This window comes from Budorcas taxicolor, chromosome 6 (genome assembly GCF_023091745.1).
Source record: "Budorcas taxicolor isolate Tak-1 chromosome 6, Takin1.1, whole genome shotgun sequence".
NCBI lineage: Eukaryota > Metazoa > Chordata > Mammalia > Artiodactyla > Bovidae > Budorcas > Budorcas taxicolor.
In genome coordinates, this window is record NC_068915.1 from 22,638,923 (window position 1) to 22,658,756 (window position 19,834).

General features: G+C 40.4%; 1 protein-coding gene across 2 annotated transcripts in view; it reads right to left on the minus strand.

Moving 5' to 3' along the window:
* NFKB1 (nuclear factor kappa B subunit 1) overlaps positions 1-19,834 on the minus strand; it is a 126,098-nt gene that overhangs the window by 51,862 nt on the left and 54,402 nt on the right. For both annotated transcript variants that reach the window (XM_052641638.1, XM_052641637.1), the window contains exon 6: positions 743-891. In XM_052641638.1, coding sequence (XP_052497598.1) covers positions 743-891 — 149 coding nt within the window. The remainder of the gene's footprint in view (positions 1-742; positions 892-19,834) is intronic.

Here is a 19,834-nt window from a genome sequence, read left to right on the forward strand (position 1 = left end):
TCTGTAGGTACACGTAGTACTTCATTGTGGTTCTGCTTTGCATTTCCCTGATAATTAGCCAGATCAAGCATCTTTTCAGACGCTTGTTGGCCATCTGCATGTCTTCTTTGGAGAACTATCAGGTCTTCTGCCCATCTTTTCAATCAGGTTGTTTGCTTTCTTTGACGTTGAGTTGAATGAGTTGTTCGTATATTTTGGAAATTAAGTTCTTATGTGTCATATCATTTCTGGGCCTACTTTTTATAGCAGCACAGAACTGAAATAAAACCCACTGTTTGCACAAAATGTTCACAATGCAAATCTATAGTCAATAGTTCATTAAACGAATCATCAAGGGTATGAAATCATCCATAAAGTACTGATTTCCGCTATAGCTAGTTTTCTTCTAATTTGTCCATATCTTTATTTCTAGAAGGAAAATACTGCTAAAAGTGGCACAAATGCCTCATAGGTCAACTGACTGTATAATTCATCATCCAATCTGGGATACTTCTGAGAATGAAAAAGGGTGCTATAAATAATTAGGCCAGGACAACAGGTATAAAGTGAAATGTCTCAGGAAAGTCTCAGACAAGTGGGCAGCTTACTCCTAGAGTGCAAGTGACAGCTCAAATTTTCATATTCTAAGACTCTCTGAGGGTCTTGAAAAGACCCCTAACGAAAAAGGCCTGTCCAGTCCAAGTCCGCAGGTGCCATGTTCGATCTGCTCCTCCCTTCTACAACAACACACACCCTCACTTACCCGACCACCATGTCCTTGGGCCCGGCTGTCACAGTGCAGACGCCATCCTCACAATGTTTTCCCACCAGGCTGTGTGCATGCAGGTGGATGTTTTTTCCATTTGTGACCAACTGAACAATAACTTTTGCAGGTCCCACATAGTTGCAGATCTATATAAGAAGCACATTTCAAAGTTAGCATATCTGACTATATCACAACATGGGAAAACGCTAAGACAAGCTAGGAAGTAGAAAAAGTATGATATCAAATTAGCCTATCTGTACGTATACAGCCACAGCTTGGTTGTGAAAACATATGTGATGAACAAATGATGGGATGGAAATAAAACACGAGTGGTATTTGTTTTGGATGTGAAAGATACTCTTCAAGAAGCAGACCATTTAAAATACATATGTCTTGTTAAAGCTGAAAGGAAGAGCACATCTCAGAGGATGCTGTGTAGCCATTAAGCACCCTCTTCCTATTAACCAAGAACACGTTTTCATCTGCACCCGCACTGCATTTTAGGTCATAAATGCTGAGTCCAAGATCAATGAAAACGGTACTGGGAGTGACTGACGGATGGAAATCAAGAGAAGGAAAGAGTTGCATGGAAAGAGTCCTTCCTAACCTGCCATGAGATGAGGCAGGAGAGAGTCTTACCCAGGGACCAGGCCACAAGGGTTGGCCACAGACACCCAAGCCCATGGCCTGCAGTGATCTGTTTCTTTAATTTAAAAAAAGTGTGCTCCCTAAGTACAAATCCTTAGATCTGACACCGGTTTAAGCTCTTGTTTTATAAAATCAGATTTCTCCATTTAAAGTAATTTGTATTTTCATTGTTGTACCTTTAAAATGATGACAACAGTAACAGAAAGGACATCCTATGGAGATGATGACATTTTAAGTAACAAGAGCTTGGGCACCATTTCTCCTCTAGCTGGTCCTCCAGCCTCCTACAGTAGATCACATATTCTTTCCTTGAGACAACCACAACACTAAAATCATACTAACAGAAAACATCAATGACCTTATTTTTACATTCTTGAATATTATAAGTCAGAATCCTGGGATAAATTCACCTAAACTTGGAAATGCGTTCTGTTTCCTCAAAGGGTGATCAGCCATCCTGGTTTGCCTGGGACCAAGAACATTTCCTGGGGTGTAAGACTTTCAGTCTAACGTTGAGAAGAGCTGGTCACTCCATCTCTTTAACTCATATTATCTCTTCTTGAGGAAGCATATGACTGAAAGTGAGGATCTCCCAACTATGCAATTATTGGAAATATTTTAATCTGCACAAGCAGCCCTTAGCTCAGATGAAAAGCTAAGGAGACACAAATCTCATGTGGCCATGGGTCCTTGAATGATGTCTTTCTGATATAAACTTGAGGAAGAACCTATACTTGCTAGTAAAATTTCTTGGAAAAGGACCAAATCCTTTTCAAATCATCTATTTCTACTATAAATACCATCTCATAGATTTACATTCCTTTGAGGCATGATTTTGTTAGGAGTTTTTCAGTACAGATTTTTTTCCCCAATCTAATCTCCCATTGCAGGGTTGAGGAAAAGTTGATTAGAGCTGGGATTATGCCCCAGACGCTTCTGGGAGAAAGAAGTTCCCTTTCTAAGCAAAGGTCAGATTGCCTGTGGGTCTGTAGTGTAGCTCCACTGGAAAGACAGGGCCTGTCTGCCTGAACCCTGGCTCAGAAGTGTTGCAAATCTTGCTTTGCAACCCTTTCCAAGGAGCAAGGCGATCTGCGAGAATGGCCTCCAGTCCTTGCAGAGCAAGCTAATCACAAAGCATGTTTAGGATTAATTAGGTTTTTACCCCCTTGAAGCACAAATAAATAATTTCAACAGGTAAGCACTTAAATAAGCCCCCTGGGCATAAAACCAATTATGAACTTAGTGCTTTCCCTTTTATAACAGGTAGAAAGTACCCTGGGGGCAATAGAGGGAATGAAGAGTTCTGGGTTTGCTCCAAAGTTGGCTGCTGTCCCTACATACTCCCTGGGTTGCTGATGCCAGTTCTGTGTCTTGGTATCGACATCTGAAATCAGCCTTTGTTATGATGGCATATTCCACAGGGACTTCTTCAGCAGTAAACGAACAGTGAAAGAGCATTAAATAGACCATGTAATTTCACTTTTAAGTGCACTGAGCACAGGAATGCAACAGTGTAAGGCATGACGAAACGCTTCACTTGGGTGAAATCAGGTAGGCTTGCCACTTAAGCAGGACACAGAAGGAATCTAGCAATTAAAGCCCAATCACAACTTAGTTCAAATACAACGACACATTCTAATTTACATTCACTCAAAACTTCAATAAACTTCCAGGTATTTTAGCATCTAGTATTACTGCTAAAAGTCTGGAAAGTTTATTATCTTACTGATCTTAAAAAAATCTGAATGAGGCTAAAACCTCTACTCCAGTTCTGAGAATATAAAGAAATACTACGCTGTAAAAGAAAAAAAACCATGAAATTAACATGTGATACAGTATTATTAACTTTTGTTGTTCACTCTCTAAGTCATGTCCACAACTCTTTGCAACCCCATGGACTGCAGCACGCCAGGCTTTCCTGTCCTTCACTATCTTCTGGAGTTTGCTCAACCCCATGCCCATTGAGTCAGTGATGCCATTCAACCATCTCATCCTCTATTGCCTCTTCTCCTCCTGCCCTCAATCTAAAGCACGGATTTTGTTCAAATTTCACAAAATTTTAGGCTAGTGTCCCATTATTTGTTTTCATACCTTATTCAAGACTCCACATTCTATTTAATTGCCTTGAGCAGCTTCAGCTGCATGCAACAAATCCTGGTAAATTCTCTTTTCATCTTTATTCTATTACAAATATTTTCTATTTCCTTGTTTTGGCTTCTTAGATACATCTATCCTTTAAAAGTGGACATTTCATTTCCAAATACATGGGATTTTAAACATATCTTTGATATAAATTTCTAATTTTGATATTAATTTCTCATTTAAATCTTTCATCTCTGCAATCACCCTCTGTTTTTTTTTTTCAATCTTCTACCTTTATTGAGGCTTTCAATAGCTAAGTCAAATATCTCTCTTGGTAAAAGTCAAATTGCACTAGAAAATATGGGGATTATTTACAAATATCTTTTGATATTCATTTCTAATATAATGCCACAGTGATAAAAGAACAGACTCTGTATGATTTCAGTACCATTAGGCCATCAACTGTTTGCACCTGGTCTTATATCTCTGGATGTGTTCCTGGGTCTCCTAGTTTATAGTCTAAGGGAACTTGAATAGAATTTGTATCCTGCCGTTGTGTGAAAAGTTGTATAAATCTTAATTATGTTGAATTCGTAGTGCTTTTCAGGCCTACTATAACCTTCTACTTCTCTGTATATTCATCCTATTAATTTTTGAGAGTTTGATATTAAAACTCCAACTAAAAAAATCTTAATTTATTTACTTAAAAAATAATTGCAATATATAGTGGAACTACATGTAACTTTGCTGTGTATTTTCCAAGTCTCCTGTAAACATGTTATCATACTCTCATAATTTAAAAAAAAAATTTTTTTAAGCCCTATCACTTTGGATGTCTTCAGCATTACCATGATGAAGGAATCAGTCATGGGCACTGAAGGAAAGAGGTGGGAGGTGTCCTCAAAAAGTACTCACATCTTTTTCTTGCTGTTACTTCATGATTGAAGGGTGGCAAGAATGAGGAACTGGGTAGTCTCTGAGGTAAAGGGCCTGAAAAATTTGCCAATGACTAATGCGCTGTTTGATCCATTTGAAAGAGCTCAAGCCAGCATGGCATCATCTGGTTTTTTACACAGACCACAAGGCAATGACAGGGAGGGCCCTGGGTTTTGTGGACTTTCCAAAATGCCAACTGAAAGAAGAGAGCTGAAGTGTGGGGACACACAAAAAATACTATTTTCAGGCTCTGTGGCACATGAAGACAACGGAATTCCACCTTAGGGGAGGGAATACTTCATAAAATGCCACAGTGACTGACAGCTATTTCAACTGACTCAGAAATCCATTTGTTCTGGGGAGAATCTGATTCTTTTTATTCAGTCTGCTACTTCTTTGCATAGTAGTTCCCTTGAAAATTAAGTTTATAGAAAGCACCTGTATCTGCCAGAAAGGATGGGTTATTTTTCAAAGAGTCTGAGTATAGCAGGCTTTTAATAAACACGAATGGCTTAAATACAAGTTAAGATTTCAATTAGAGGAAAGCTTCCAAGAGCATGTACTTGATGAACAGACTAGCTAGGTTTGAAGACAGTGCCACTATCTGCAAGCCCTGTGACCTTGGGCAGCATCCAGCTCCTCATCTGTAAAATGAGGATAATAATTGGACCTCACAGGTTTGCTATGAAGATTAAATACATTGACACATATGAAAATCTTTAAGATCTCTGCCTAGTATGTAACAGCAGTATCCAAGAGTTAACCACTATCTTATTATTGTGATGTATTCCTCTACCCAGAGGTCTTTAAATAGTACAACTGCTGTGAGGTGATTTTTTAAAAATTCTGTTTAAAGGCAGGTGGCTTGAATAAATGACCAATTCAGGCTACTTCTATTTCTAGGCTAAGTCTTTTTTCCCAGAGTGACACATTTTGTTGGGCTTTTTTAAAGTAATAACTATGTTATTGTAGTAACAGCTATCATTCTTGGAGGTACTCAGGAGTCCTCGGTTTCCTTGATGAAATCAAGCTTTTCTTCCAGAAGCTTTATGACTCAATACATACTGATGGCCACAGGCTAGATCTGCTTTTTGAGTAAGAAACAGAAACCAAGGGTCTCAGATAATACCCAACTTAGTCAAATCACCCCCTTTCATTTAAAGCAACTAACTCTGTCATGCTCTGGAAAAGTACATACTGGTTCTTTAACAGCGATTAAGGTACATGGTCTACACGTTTCTAAGAATCAGATTTTAAAAGGTCCAGTTTATGGACTGAGTTAATTTGGACCTATCACTTTGGCAGAATGTAGAGTCAACATGAATGTGAGATGTCACACATGATGTAGTTCTTTTCTGAGTTTTTCTCATGAAGTGGTGATAATGATGATACTTGAGGGAGAGGAGGAAGAGGGAAAATTCCACACTTCTAAAAGAGAAATCTACCCTGACTTGTCTCGTGTATCTAACTTTGGCCTCTACTGCTAAAGCAGCAGAGCAATGCGGTTAAATCCAAGAGCTCTGAAGCAAGGCTGCTGTGCTCAAAATCCCTCTGCTGTCACTTATTAGCTGGGCCAGTGGGAAAGGATGGTTAAGGTCTCTGGACATCAGCTTCTCCATCTTTAAAAGGAAAGTAACAATACATCTGATTTCATAGGATTGCTTTTTAAGGATTAAATGAGTTAAGAGCTTGGCACCTAATAGGATTAGCAGTCTCAAAAGTATACCCTATCTCCTATCCAGCCTATTACCTCACCAATAGCCAAAATGTATATATTGTTTCAGTGAGCATTTATTAAGCCCCTTCTATGTTCCATGTACTGCAGTAGGTCAGGGAGGGGGAGATACACAGTTGAGTAAAAACAGACACAACCCCTGTTCTTACGGAAGCTAAAGAGTAGGACCGATACGAATTAAAAACTCTCACAAATAAATGTAAATGCATAACTATGAAACACTTCCAAAGGAACAGAGATTTGACCTGGTGAGAGGGTGTAGTAAGGGCCAAACTCTGAAAGAAGAGTAAGAATGTAACAAGGGATGGGGTGGGCAGGGGTTGAGAAGAGCATTCCTGGCAGGAAGAAGGGCACATAGGAAAGCTCTGGGATGAGAGTCTGCCCCTCAGCTCCTCAGTCATAATTGCTACCACTCCTCAGGGCTTCCTCCACGTGGTTCCCATCACACAGGATGTCCCTTCCTTCTCTTTTCTCTCTAGAATCACCCATTCTTCCAAGGTCCAGCCGAAATCTGAATCTTCCATGATTCCACCACTTTAGCCCACAAGATTCTACTACTGTCCTTTATTGGGGAATGTGATGGAATGGGGCAGGAAAACATCGCTTATTGCAGTAAGAAGATGGTAAAATCTATTGGCAACTGAAGAATTACTGTTTCACCTCGCTTGTTTGTTCCCAGAGCACATACCTCTATACTTCCTCACTTTCTGTTTTTATGGAAGCGAAGGGGGCTTGTCAACTCGTCCAATTTTCACTTCAGCCCCGTGGGGTCAGTAGTGCTACCGCATTCCACAGCCGCGGGAACTGAGCCCCATTAGGGTGACATAAGCTGCCGCCATTCCTGTAACTGGGGTGATTGGGCAGCCCTTTGAACTTGGGTCTGTCCACCTCCAAAGCCCATTCATATTTTCCATTACACTGGCTTCCACTTGGCTTAATTGCTTTTTCTTCTGTATATGTCCAGTGAGCCCAGTGTTTTATATCTCTCTGTGTAGCACAGTGTTGCTACCCAACAGTTATCCCTGAAAAACCTGTTTTGGTTTTGTTGGTGTGTACTGTGGGAAAGAAGCTCTCAGAGACAGCTGTGAGATGGCAGAAGTGCACTTGTCCCCTTGTAAGCCTTTCTTCATAAACAAAATCATGCCACAGACATTACTAAACCACATACTGATTCTCCTCTGTTCGAGTGCAAGTCATATTACAAACAAGAAAAAGGAGAAGGAGGGCAAAGGAAGGGGAGAAGAAGAAGAACAGGAGGAGGAAAGAAAAGAATATTGTTTTCATAATTACCGCCTCTTAGTAATGCAAAATAGTCAGATTTTTTTGTTCCTTATTACTTATCCTATGTTGATGACACAGGAAGTACAGAGTAGACTTCATCAAACAGATAGTACAGAACCATATCTAATAGTTTCTGGCACAGAGTAGGAAGATGCTTAGTAAAGTTAGTTCCTTCTTTTCAAGCCAGGGGGTTTCACATTGATCCAATCTGGGACCAAATCCCAGCTCTTTCTTCTTCCAGCTCTGTGGGGTTACTCAAGTTAAATAACCTCTCTGAGCGGAAAGCGCCTACAAATGAGCCAATAATGGGACCTCCCTCAGAGGGCTCTTCTGAGAACTACACAGTGTCTGGCATACGGCAGGTCCCATGGAAGCACCAATCTCTCTCTCTCTTTTTTTTTAATAAAAAGGGGCTGCTTCTCTCCTGGGTTTCCCAAAGACCTCATGAAGTAAACAGACTTGGGCACTATCATCCCCATTTTGCAGATAAGAAAACAGAAATTTAGAGAGATTAACGAGTGACATAACCTAAGGTCAGAGAGTCAAGACCCAGAGGTCCTTGGAATTCATCCTGATTCTCCTGAATGTAGCTGCAGTGTTCGTATAAGATTGAATGATGTGAAAATACCCTCTCTGCCCCACTCACTGTTGATGACACGGCTGTTTTCTGAGTGGTGCTACTGGATTTGCATTAATTCATTCACATTCGTTCACCTTTTTTATTTGCCCTACTTGTTTGACCAGCATACATCCCTTAGATGTTTGCCTGAGATTAGAAGGGCAAACTGGGCCATTAAACACAACAAAATGGGCAAAGACGGCTTCATCAACTACAAAGGGAAGTAGAATAAAATCACTATTCAAAACTCAGAAAGTTTGAGGGGGTTTCTTTGGGTCATACTTTGACATCTTGTTTCTTGTTTGTTTTATTTGAATTTTCAGTTTCATTACATCAAATATAGTTGTTATAAATCATACTTGGAAATCCAGACACTTGCTAACTCCAGAAATGGTTGGGGATTTGTACCTCAATAGGTGTCACTACCTCATTAATAAATTACAAATAAATGTTTACCCTTTCCATGGCCCAATTAACCATGGTTACAAAATAATATGAGAAGAATAGAAAGTTTTTAATTTATGGATGAACTGTGTCTCAAATGTGTTTTCATTTATAGGCCAGTTTTTTGGGGAAGCTGGCTCTGCTTTAAATTTGCTTTATTCCTAAATAGGAAATAAAATTTAAAATAGTAGTCTTTGGGTATCATTTTTTTCTACATCTCCTTACCCTTGTTGCTGCACTATGTACAGTGTCAAATTCTTTTTTTGAACAAAGCATAAAATACATGGTATCTAGTCACAGAGTCAGACATGACTGAAGCGACTTAGCAGCAGCAGTCAGATCTTTAAGAGATATCCCCAAACTAACCACTTCCTTCTGTCTCCACTATTCCCTGGTTTCATGGAGGACTAGCCCACTCGGGGGAGCCTGGCGGGCTGCCGTCTACAGGGCCGCGCAGAGTTGGACACGACTGAAGCGACTTAGCAGCAGCAGCAGCAGCCCACTATGATTAGTTTCCTAAGTTTTTGCTCCTATGTTTCCTGTGCCTCCCCCACTTCCCCACGGCCTGTTCTTCTGGGTGATCCTGTTCAAGTCAGGTCATGCCAAATCCTGACACACCTCTGCTCAAAGTTCTCCAAAAGTGAAAACTGTTGAAGCTGAATGAGTCGTCAACAGGACTCATTACAGTCTTTTGTGTATATATGATTAAATTTTTCCATGGCAAGAAATTAAAAAAAAAAAAAAAAAAAGGCCCAGACCCTCTAAAGGCTTTCCATCTGAAAAGCCCAAGTCTTTACAACAGCGCACAGTCCTTGGGCCATGTGAAGCCACTTCCTCTTTGCTCTTGTTTGTTACTACTTCTGGGCAGTCACATAACCTGCTGCCAGCTCAGCTTCCACCTGAGAGCTTCTGCACTCGCTGTCTCCTCTGCCTAGAACACTCCTTCGCTGTATACTTGCGCGGTCTCTTACTTTTCAGGATTTGCAGAAATGCCATTCTCTGGCAAGCTTCCATGGCTCACCCTACCCTTATCTAAACTTCTATCACTCCCATTCCTGAATTCCTTGCTGCTTCCCCTGCTTTACATTTCCCTCTGTACTAATTACCATTTAATATAATATACATCTTACATGACTACTGCCTAACTTCCCCATTAGAACAGAGGCCGTGTGAGAGTGGGGACAATGGTTTCTTCCGTGCCACATCCCCAGTGCCTACAATAACGTTTATTATATTGTGGGAATTCAATAAATAATTCTTTAGTGAATTCATGATTAAATAAGAGGCCTAAAATGTTATCTATGGAAGGTGAGATATTAAAACAAGAGTGTGTTAGGTGACAGATGGAAATTGGGAAACTATATTCTATTTTATCTCTTCCCCCAAAATTGGCTAGATCCTGGTGCACCCTCTCATTAGGCTATTTAAATGAGAATGTGACTATTTACATCAGGACAGAACATTAGCCTAAGTAGATAGAAAGGTGTTGGGGTGTGGGTTCTGGGCCTGCAGTGTGGTCACAGGACTCTGACTGCTGAGGCGCAGGGACGGGCAGCTGTGGGAAAGAGAAGGGAAGGTAACTCTTTGATCCTCTTGTTGGAAAATCAAGGTAGCAGCACTCTTCTTACAGTCCAGCACACCCTCCTGGACACCCCTCCTCCCACCCTAACTGCTGGCACCTGGTGTACTGAGGAGTCAAAACTCACACACTCTATTCCGCGCCATACTAGGGCACTCAGGGGTCCAGAATTCACATTTCTGGTTCACCCCAGTTTTACAGTCATGCACTCCCCAAATTAAGAAAAGCCTTTCTTTGATATTCACTGTGGTGACTGACAGGAATAACCAGCCTACAGAACCTTATTGTAAAGCTGTGCAGGTCCGCATCTACAAGACAGCAAACCAGTGGGCTCCCTTTCAATGAAGAGCACAGGCTCTGGAGTCTGAAGGACAGGGCTTTGAATCCTGGCTCCTCCCTCTCCTAGCTATGCCATCCTGGGTACATTACTTGACCTTTTGACGTGTTTTCTCATCTGTAAAACGTGAATACAAATCCCTAATATCTGAATTTTCACAAGGATTAAAGGAAGCAGTTTACAGCATCTAATGCAGCACCTGATTCCCAACAGATGCAGAGCGTTTAAGAGTGACCCTGACTCTGTCCCTTCACGCCATAAGCAGACATCTGCAGTGGAGACTTCCTCTGAATTTAACGAGAAGGTGGACAGCATTGCATGGCAGGCTCTCCAACCTCTCTTCTCCTCACTGTCTGTCACCCAGGAGCAAAATGTCCCTATTACTTTCCTTATCTGCTCCCAATTCAGAGAAACGTAGGTCTGTTCCCTTTTCTAGGTTTTAACCACTCTGCTTTTGCACTTAACACCATACTTATTTAAGATCTCCTTAAATCATGCTTCTTCTTCCCTCTCCAAAGGACCCTTACTCTTAGTCCACAAACCATATACTTTCTTCTCCCTTAATTCTGAACAATGCATTTCCTGATAATGATGATGACAACTGTACAGGCTAGCATTTACTGAAATCTATGGGCCAGGCCCTACAGCAAGAAATACAGAACCATTCTTTCATTTGATCTTCTCCATAATTCAATAAGACATGTTCTTAAAAAGTACTGTTCCCTGCTTGAGTGCCATTCTCTTTTTTTTTCTTATCAAGTATACAAGAAAAGCTCTAATCACCAATGCTGAAACTCCAACTTAATCTGCAGTACCTTTGAAAAGTGAAAGTGAAGTTGCTCAGTCGTGTCCAGCTCTTTGCGACTCCATGGACTGTAGCCTACCAGGCTCCTCTGGTCCATGGAATTCTCCAGGCAACAGTACTAGAGTGGGTTGCCATTTCCTTCTCCAGAGGATCTTCCCAACCCAGGTCTTCCACATAGTAGTATTACCTTTGCAATTAATCCTTTTATGCCTCAAATAAATAAGTGCCTAAAGGTCATGATTTACTCCATGTTTCCAAACTCATCAGCCATTTCTTGTTCTTCATCCCACTTGACTTCTCTGAAGGGTTACCTTCTCTCCTCAAAATGTTCCCTTCTCACTGCATTAGACACTTCTGCTAAAGCATTCTTCCTCCTCACAAGGAGATCTGTCAGAGATATGCCGTTGGTCCATCTCTAATCTTTACCATAATCACTCTCTTCACATGGTTATGTTAGTCTCCTAGATCTAGTTACCTACTCCATGCAGATGACTCCTCAGTTTTATTCCCATGTGCCGTTCCTTTTTCAACACCTATAACATTTCCAGCTGCTTGCAGGGCATCTTCCTGTCCATAACTTATAATCAATTTGACCACAACTGAAGACCCGTGAATGGCCTTCCTTCTGAAACCTACTCCACCTCCTATTAAGTGAAACCACCACCTTCTAAGCAACTGCACCAAAATTCTCCTATCATCTGCTGTCTTCTAGATTTAATAAGTTACTGAATTAACTGATTCAGCCAGGTGGCTCGCTCGAAAATCTCTGGTTTCTGCCCCTTCCCTCTCTCCTCATTGCTCTAGTTTATCTATCTCACCCTGAATCAGAGTTTAACTCATGAGGAATCACTGCAGTTCTTCCCAAGTGGTGTCGCTGTGCCTTTCCCTTCCAACCCCTCAGGAGACTTCTACCAGATTTACATTCCTAAAGCACAGTGCTCATTATAGCAAACCATTTCTATATTAAAACTTGTACAATTTCCCCACTTTCTACAAAATGTGGTTTAAATTCCTGAGCCTTGCACAGTTTGGTCCAATCTTACCTCTAGCCTCATCCCCATCTTTCTCTTTCATGTTACTCTTCATTCCAGCAGAACTATTCACCATTCCCTTCCAACTTCAGAGATGTCTCTTTTTGAGCCTTTGCCACTCACTTTTCTGCCTCTGCTATTTTCCCTAATTAGATTCACATTTTCAAATTTCTACCTTTCCCTCAGGATCCTGCCCCAAGTGTAATCTCTGCCTTGAAGTCTTCTCTGCCCACTCCAACTAGCCCACTCTTCAACCTTAAGGCTATGAGGTCATTCACTCTTTCATCTGAAAAATACTGCTTTATTCAGCAGTTCCTTCACGGCAGCTATAGGTGCTAGTTATATAATGGTGAATAAAACAATATTATCATATTTCAGATATTTAAGGCCATATCTTAGGTCCTCCATTAAACTGACTGGTTTTTTAGGATCAAGGCATTGTCAGGTTCTTCTATTTCCCCAACCCCCAGGATGAAACTAATCAGTATTTGCTCAAAGAATTCATGACTGAACACATCACTGGCTCCAGGCTGCTCTGAAGAAGAGGGAACGCCAAGTGGTTGACACCTCCCAGGCCATACTAGGTAAGGATGCTGACAGCAGAGCCCACCAGGCCATCCTGCCTTAAGATCTGCTGAAGGGTTATAGTCACATGACACAGTTCATCTCTCTACTACAACTGTGAGGAATTACCCTGAGAAGTTTCTAAAAATCCCTAGCAAAAAGTGAGTGCGTGGAGTCGATTAACTTGGAAATTCTTCTGACTTCTTGGCTTGAAACCACAATCAGGAAGACCTAACCCTGAAACTATTTTTATTTCTAAGAGGATTATTTTTTGAAGTACTTGTACTCCCCTGAGAAAACTAACTTCCATATACAGACTATATGCTATATATATATATATATATATATATATAGCATACGCACACACATACGTACATGCATGCTATGGGCCATAGGCCATAGGCCGCCAGGCTCCTCTGTCCATGGGACCATGGGACTTCCCATGGACAGTCAAGAATACTGAAGTGGGTAGCCATTCCCTTCTCCAATGGATGTTCCTGACTCAGGGATCAAACTCATGTCTTTTGTGTCTCCTGCACTGGTAGGCAGATTCTTTACCACTGCCCTACATGGGAAGCCCAAAAACATCTTTAATTTTTATACATTCAATTCGCAGTGAGGATTTAACCCTGCCATACAATTCAACAACGGTGCTGGGGTTTGGCCAAGGCGGCAGGATGGGCAGAAGACAACCATCAGGGGCTGGTTCCAGGTAAATTAGACACAAGGCCAGGAGGAGGGAAGTGCTGTCTTGGCCATAGGTCCCAGGTAATCTGGAGAGCTGATCTCATATTCATCATCTCAGCTCGACTGCCAGGGCAGCTGCACGAGGGGAACTTTCCCCATCAGCAATCCTTCCACTTGAAAACGGGCCTAACTTGGCAGCATCAGTTTATGCTTCTAAGTCACTGAAAAACACCCCAGGAGTGTAAAATCCAGACTCTTTAACCTACCCCAAGTTGTAATTTATTTTCAAGTGTGATTCCAGGTTTGGAGAAAACAACAGGCATGACAGTACTGTTTATAGAATTTACTAATAAATTGTGCTTAATATAAATGACTCAACATTCTTAAATTTGTAAAAGAATACCTCAAATTATTAAATTTGTAGAAGAATATTCTCCAGAAGTCTGAACATTTTCAGATTAAAAACATGTGAGTTAATTTTTAGTGCTCCAGTAAGTGGCCAGAGTTCCAGCTGCCAGTTACTGCTATGACCTTGTGTTAGTCCCCTAGCCTCTTTGGGCTTCTGAACTCTTCATGTGTAGAATCACAAGATAACATTTAATACATCTTCCAGCTCTAAAATTCTATGATTCCTAGTCATATATACATATATATATATATAGGAGAGGACACACAGGACAACAAGCAAAGATCACATTTTCTAACTGAAATATTTCAAACATATTTCAAAAAAATAAAAGCTTAAAACCACAGAATTTCTGAGTTGGAAGGACCCTAATTAATGGTAAGCTTAATTTGTAAAACTGTGAACATTTTAGATACATTTAACACAATTACAAACTGAGAAAACATACAATCAACACTCAAATTACCTGTTGTAATGGGGCCTCTGATAGCATGAAAATCAAAATTTAGAGACAAAGAAAAACCTTTATGTTAGGCAAAGATTTCAACTTTTCTCATTAAAACTGAAATTGAGTAATCAAAGCATTTAGTTTCAGTAAATCCAAGGAGGGCACTGCCCTGGGTAGTTAAATCCTGATAATAAAGGACTGACTTTCCTGAGCATAGGTCAAAAATGCTTAGATTACACAAGTAGTGGGTGGGAGAGAAATATACAAGCCAAACAAAGACAATGAAAAATTTTAATCTACAAAAGTTTTTTTTTTTTTTTAATTCTTACAAACTACATAAAAATAACTAGGAGGATTAGATAACATGTAAGGTATGGCTGAAGTATGTGCAAAATGAAGATTTTACTTGGGGGATTTATTCTTTGAAGACAAAAATTATTAACGTAAGTTCTAAACAGTCTTCTAAAATAGCCAAAAGTCTCTCAGCACACTGTCTTTGATACAAACCTAATTTGAGATAATTAAGAGTATCCTCTGACTCTGTGATATTCAAATTTACCTGGAATTAAATATCACTGATTTCTTTCTGTTTAAAGGCATATAAATATCCTCATGTTGTATTTTTCTTGCTTAGAAAACCCATCATATCACCTTCACTGAAATCCACTGGGTAGAGAAGTTGCTAAATAATTTGGCTCTTAATGATTGAAAGTACTTAGAGACATCATTTAGCAGAGAATTTAATTTGTACTATAGTAAACACAGCTGCCTGGTACGAGAATTTAGACCACTCTGCGAACAAGACAATTAACTGCTCCTTCAGAAGAAAAGTACATAAGATAAAGCATTTCAGCTATTCTTCTGTGATTTCCTGTGGAAAACCCCTACAAAATTAGGAGAATTACAAGTGAGTAGAAATGGGAAATTTTCTCTGTCTGATTTCTTGTTGTCACTTTATTGGTTAATTTACATCCCAGACACTAATGGGGCAAAAGAGAAAACGCGATATAAGTGTCAGACTGAGGTTAACCAACATATTGTACCATCTACATACTATGATGTAAGCAAAAGGAGGAAGGGAGAAACACCAAAATTTCTAACATGGTTGAGGATAACATCAGCCAGCAATCTGGAAAAATGATTGTACTTTAAACCTGCTAAAAACCCTCCCATGCGATAACTTTATACTGTTCAGCCTATGCAGACTAAAACACAAAGTATATGAAATAAATCATATACTTTTATACTTAGACAAAATGTTCTGCAAGCAATTAATTTCTATTACTTTTATAGATTTGCCAAAAAATTATAACTTCCCTATAATCAAATCTTCATTTTTCCCTTATCATGAAGTACAATTTATTAAGTAAAAACTCTCTTGAAAGGTATAAAAAAGGAATCTACTTCTCATTAAGCATCTTAACATAAGGTGCTTCCTTGCTCTGTAGTATTTTAGCTTGTTTTTGAACCAGTCCAGTGATAATGAGCTTCATCCTGAGGCTATACATTCCATCCTCACGCAGCTCTGACTCTCAGTAACAGCTGAACCCTCTCTCTCCCAGGGCTCCTCCCAGTGCTTTTTATCGCATCTTCTTGGGACAGACGGGACATACCTCATCCTTCTCTCCTATGACAGCTGTGCAAATACTTGAAGACAACCAAATTTTCCAGGCTATAAGTATTCTCATGGTCAGTGACTGCCTTACTTTGAGGAAGGTTTTGGTTCGGTCACCATTCTGCTCTGAACACATTCAAGTTGGTTTGTATTTCTCTACAATGGTGGCGCAAAGCAGGGTACACAGTTTCCCTGGCACAGGAGTGAGATCACTGTCTGGTCTTAAATACTTACCCTTCATAGCATTACCTGTTTGGCTGTCACACCACATTGTCGGCTCATGTTGAATTAACTAAAACGTCTAGATTTCTTTGCATGTATATCCCTCCCACCCTGTACTTGTAGTAGTTTGTTTTCTGGAGGCATTCAGCTTTTTAGAATAGCCTAATTGCCTAAGAAGTTAGCCCAAGGAGAGGGTGGGATGAATGGAGAGAGTAACATGGAAACATATAAACCACATGTAAAACAGACAGCCAGTGGGAATTTGCTGTATGACTCAGGGAGCTCAAACTGGTGCTCAGTGGGATGGGGTAGGTGGGCCAAGAGGGAGGGGACATATGTATTCCTAATGATGTTCATGTTGATGTATGGCAGAAACCAACACAATATTATAAAGCAATTATCCTTCAATTAAAAATAATTTTTTTAAAAAAGAGGTATGACAACAAAAAGAAAGTTAGGCCTTGTTTTGATGGAGATATGGATGCTGAAATATATTTCTGAATTTTAAAACTCAAAAGTAATAAATTTTATATTAAAAAAGAATGTAGCTCTTTGCCTCAGCTTTTCAAAATGAATTTGAACTTAAATTATTTATCTATCACTCCATGTCACTGCAAATTTGATAAAACATCCATTGAAGACAATGATAAAATACACTGAAGTAGCTGCAGAAAGATCCCTGAGGCCAGAAATATCCCTCCAGGTTGACGTCACCAACATAAGAAATACTGTTAACCCCTAAGTACCAAACCAGAGATCTCCAACATCTCAGTATTACACCATCCCAGAAACCCTGCCAAAGAAAACAGTGAGATATATCTGGTGTGATTTGTTCTTACTAAGGTGCCTGAAATGGCTACCTAGCTCTCTGGTCTCTAGTTTGAAAACATCTTTCAAATGCCATGGGCATTCTGTCAAAAACAGAAGTTGAGACTACCTAGCCAGGAGGTGATCTCAAAGCAAAGGTGCACTTCCCCTACAGTGTGTAGCCCTACACACCTACACACACAGACACACACACACACAGCAGAACATCCTTCGATGAGGCCCCCTAGCCCTACACACCTACCTACACACACACACAGACACACACACACACACAGACACACACACACACACACTGCAGAACATCCTTTGAGGAGGCCCCTTAGCCCTACACACCTACACACACACACACACACACACACACACACTGCAGAACATCCTTTGAGGAGGCCCCCTAGCCCTACACACCTACCTACCTACCTACACACACACACACACACACACACACACTGCAGAACAACCTTTGAGGAGGCCCCTTAGCTCTACACACCTACACACACACACACACACACACACACACACACAGTGGAACACCGTTTGAGGAGGCCCCTTAGCCCTACACACCTACACACACACCTGTACACACACACCCACCCCTACACACACATACCCACCCCTACACACACACACACCCCTACACACATACACACACACACCCACACACACTGCGGAACGCCCTTTGAGGAGGCGCTCCTCCAGCAAGTCCCGAGTAACATTTGTGTCATCATCTTATATGTGCCTGTATGAACCGCTCCCTGCCTGTTCACATCGGTCCGGCGGCAGAGATGACCACATTGGAGCATGTGGCCACAGAGCTCAGCACCGTGCCTGGCACAGGACATGTGCTCCACGAATATGAGGGAAGGGGGAAGGTCAAGGCGGCTGTAAAATCTATAGATGGAATGTCCTAGGCTTAGATGCATTCAGGTTTCTGAACTAACAATCCAGAGTACAATTTAAATCAAGGCTCTGACCGATCCCTTTTCTTTGTTACTATTTTAAAAAGTAATAACACAATGACGTTATAATGACTTCTACAGGGTCTAGTTAATCTTATTTAAATATGAGACTGATAAATATTGATATTGAAAAAATAAAATTAAATCAGTAAGATGGGAAATCCCTGAAACTGAACAAAAACAAAAAATTTAACTAACTATATTTCTAATGGCACTGTAGCTACATAGAAGGAAAAAATTATCCTAATAGTTTCTGAACATATTACTCTGACTGACTACCCTCTCTTGAATATATTTGAAGGTCAGAAGAACTATTCAAAAAAAAAAACTGTATATTTAGTAAGTTCATAGTTAGAACTGATATTGGTATAGCGATTCTGAAGCTATTCTGTATGCATCAAAGGGCTGAGCAAACTGCGTGGGTATGCAGATATCATTGGCAGCTAGGGTTTTCATTATTGGAGAAAGGCAATACAAATATGGAGCAGAGGAAGAAGGGAAGAAGCCCGCAATGTCAGACTGGAATTTAAAGGTATTAGTATGAATTCAAGATTAAAAACAAACAAACAAAAACACAGTTTTCGAGCTCTGCCTAATGAAACAGACTGGAAGAAATTTCTCCAATAAAAGGAACCAGGGCTTCTTGGAGAGATGGCTGATTACAGGACTGGGGCAGAAAAAGTACAGGATGAACTGAGAGTATCATATTACTTCATAAATAAGGAAATATTCAAAATCGAGCGGAGACATGTTAAAAGGATATAGAAGCTAGCATGAAAGACTCCTACTGGCTAAGAGTCAGGCAATTCTAACATCAAAATAAATAATGACAGGAGTGGCTTATAATACACTGCAAAACAACAACAACAACAACAAAATCCATGAGTATCTAGAAACTAAGTAAAGTTTTTAAAGGAATGTGAAGAAGGGAGATTGTTTTTGTTTTTTTTAAACACAATTTCTTTTTAAACAGAGAATTTCAGCTGACAAAATTTCTATAACAAAAATGAAACAAAGTGATATAAATATACAATCACAAATTTGTAATCATCAACTACTGATAACAATCGATTCACCAAAGAATCATCCATGGAAGCTAAGACCACTGGGAAGAGATGTTAAGGATGGTAGCTTGTACAGGGTGGCTACAGTGGTAACAAGTGATTAGACTCTAGGTAAGTTTTGAAGGCACAGCCAACAGGATGACCCAATGGGTTAGAGTAGTTCAGGATAACTCCAAGGTTTCTGACCTGAGCAACTGGAAGGATAGAGCTGCCACTTCCTGAGAAAGGAGAGATATTAGGAGGAGTAGATTGGTAGGGTGGAGAAGGCGATGGCACCCCACTCCAGTACTCTTGCCTGGAAAATCCCATGCATGGAGGAGCCTGGTGGGCTGCAGTCCATGGGGTCGATAAGAATCGGACACGACTGATCGACTTCACTTTCACTTTTCACTTTTATGCACTGGAGAAGAAAATGGCAACCCACTCCAGTGTTCTTGCCTGGAGAATCCCAGGGACAGGGGAGCCTGGTGGGCTGCCGTCTCTGGGGTCGCCCAGAGTCAGACATGACTGAAGCAACTTAGCAGCAGCAGCAGATTGGTAGGGAAGATTCAGAATTCAGTTTGTTCACTATCAGATATCCAAATGATGTCAATCAAGCATCTAAGCCTGGAGCCTAGATTTCAGAGTAGAAGTCTAGGCTAGATAAAAGAATTTAGAGTCATCAGCATATCTACATTACATAAAGGGATAAGATGGAGGCAATGGAGAAAGAAACCCTTCTTGGTCAAGTTTTAACTAAACGTTTTTTAACTAAACAAGCTAACTTTCTATTTAAATTTCTATTTCTAATTAAGCTTCTAAT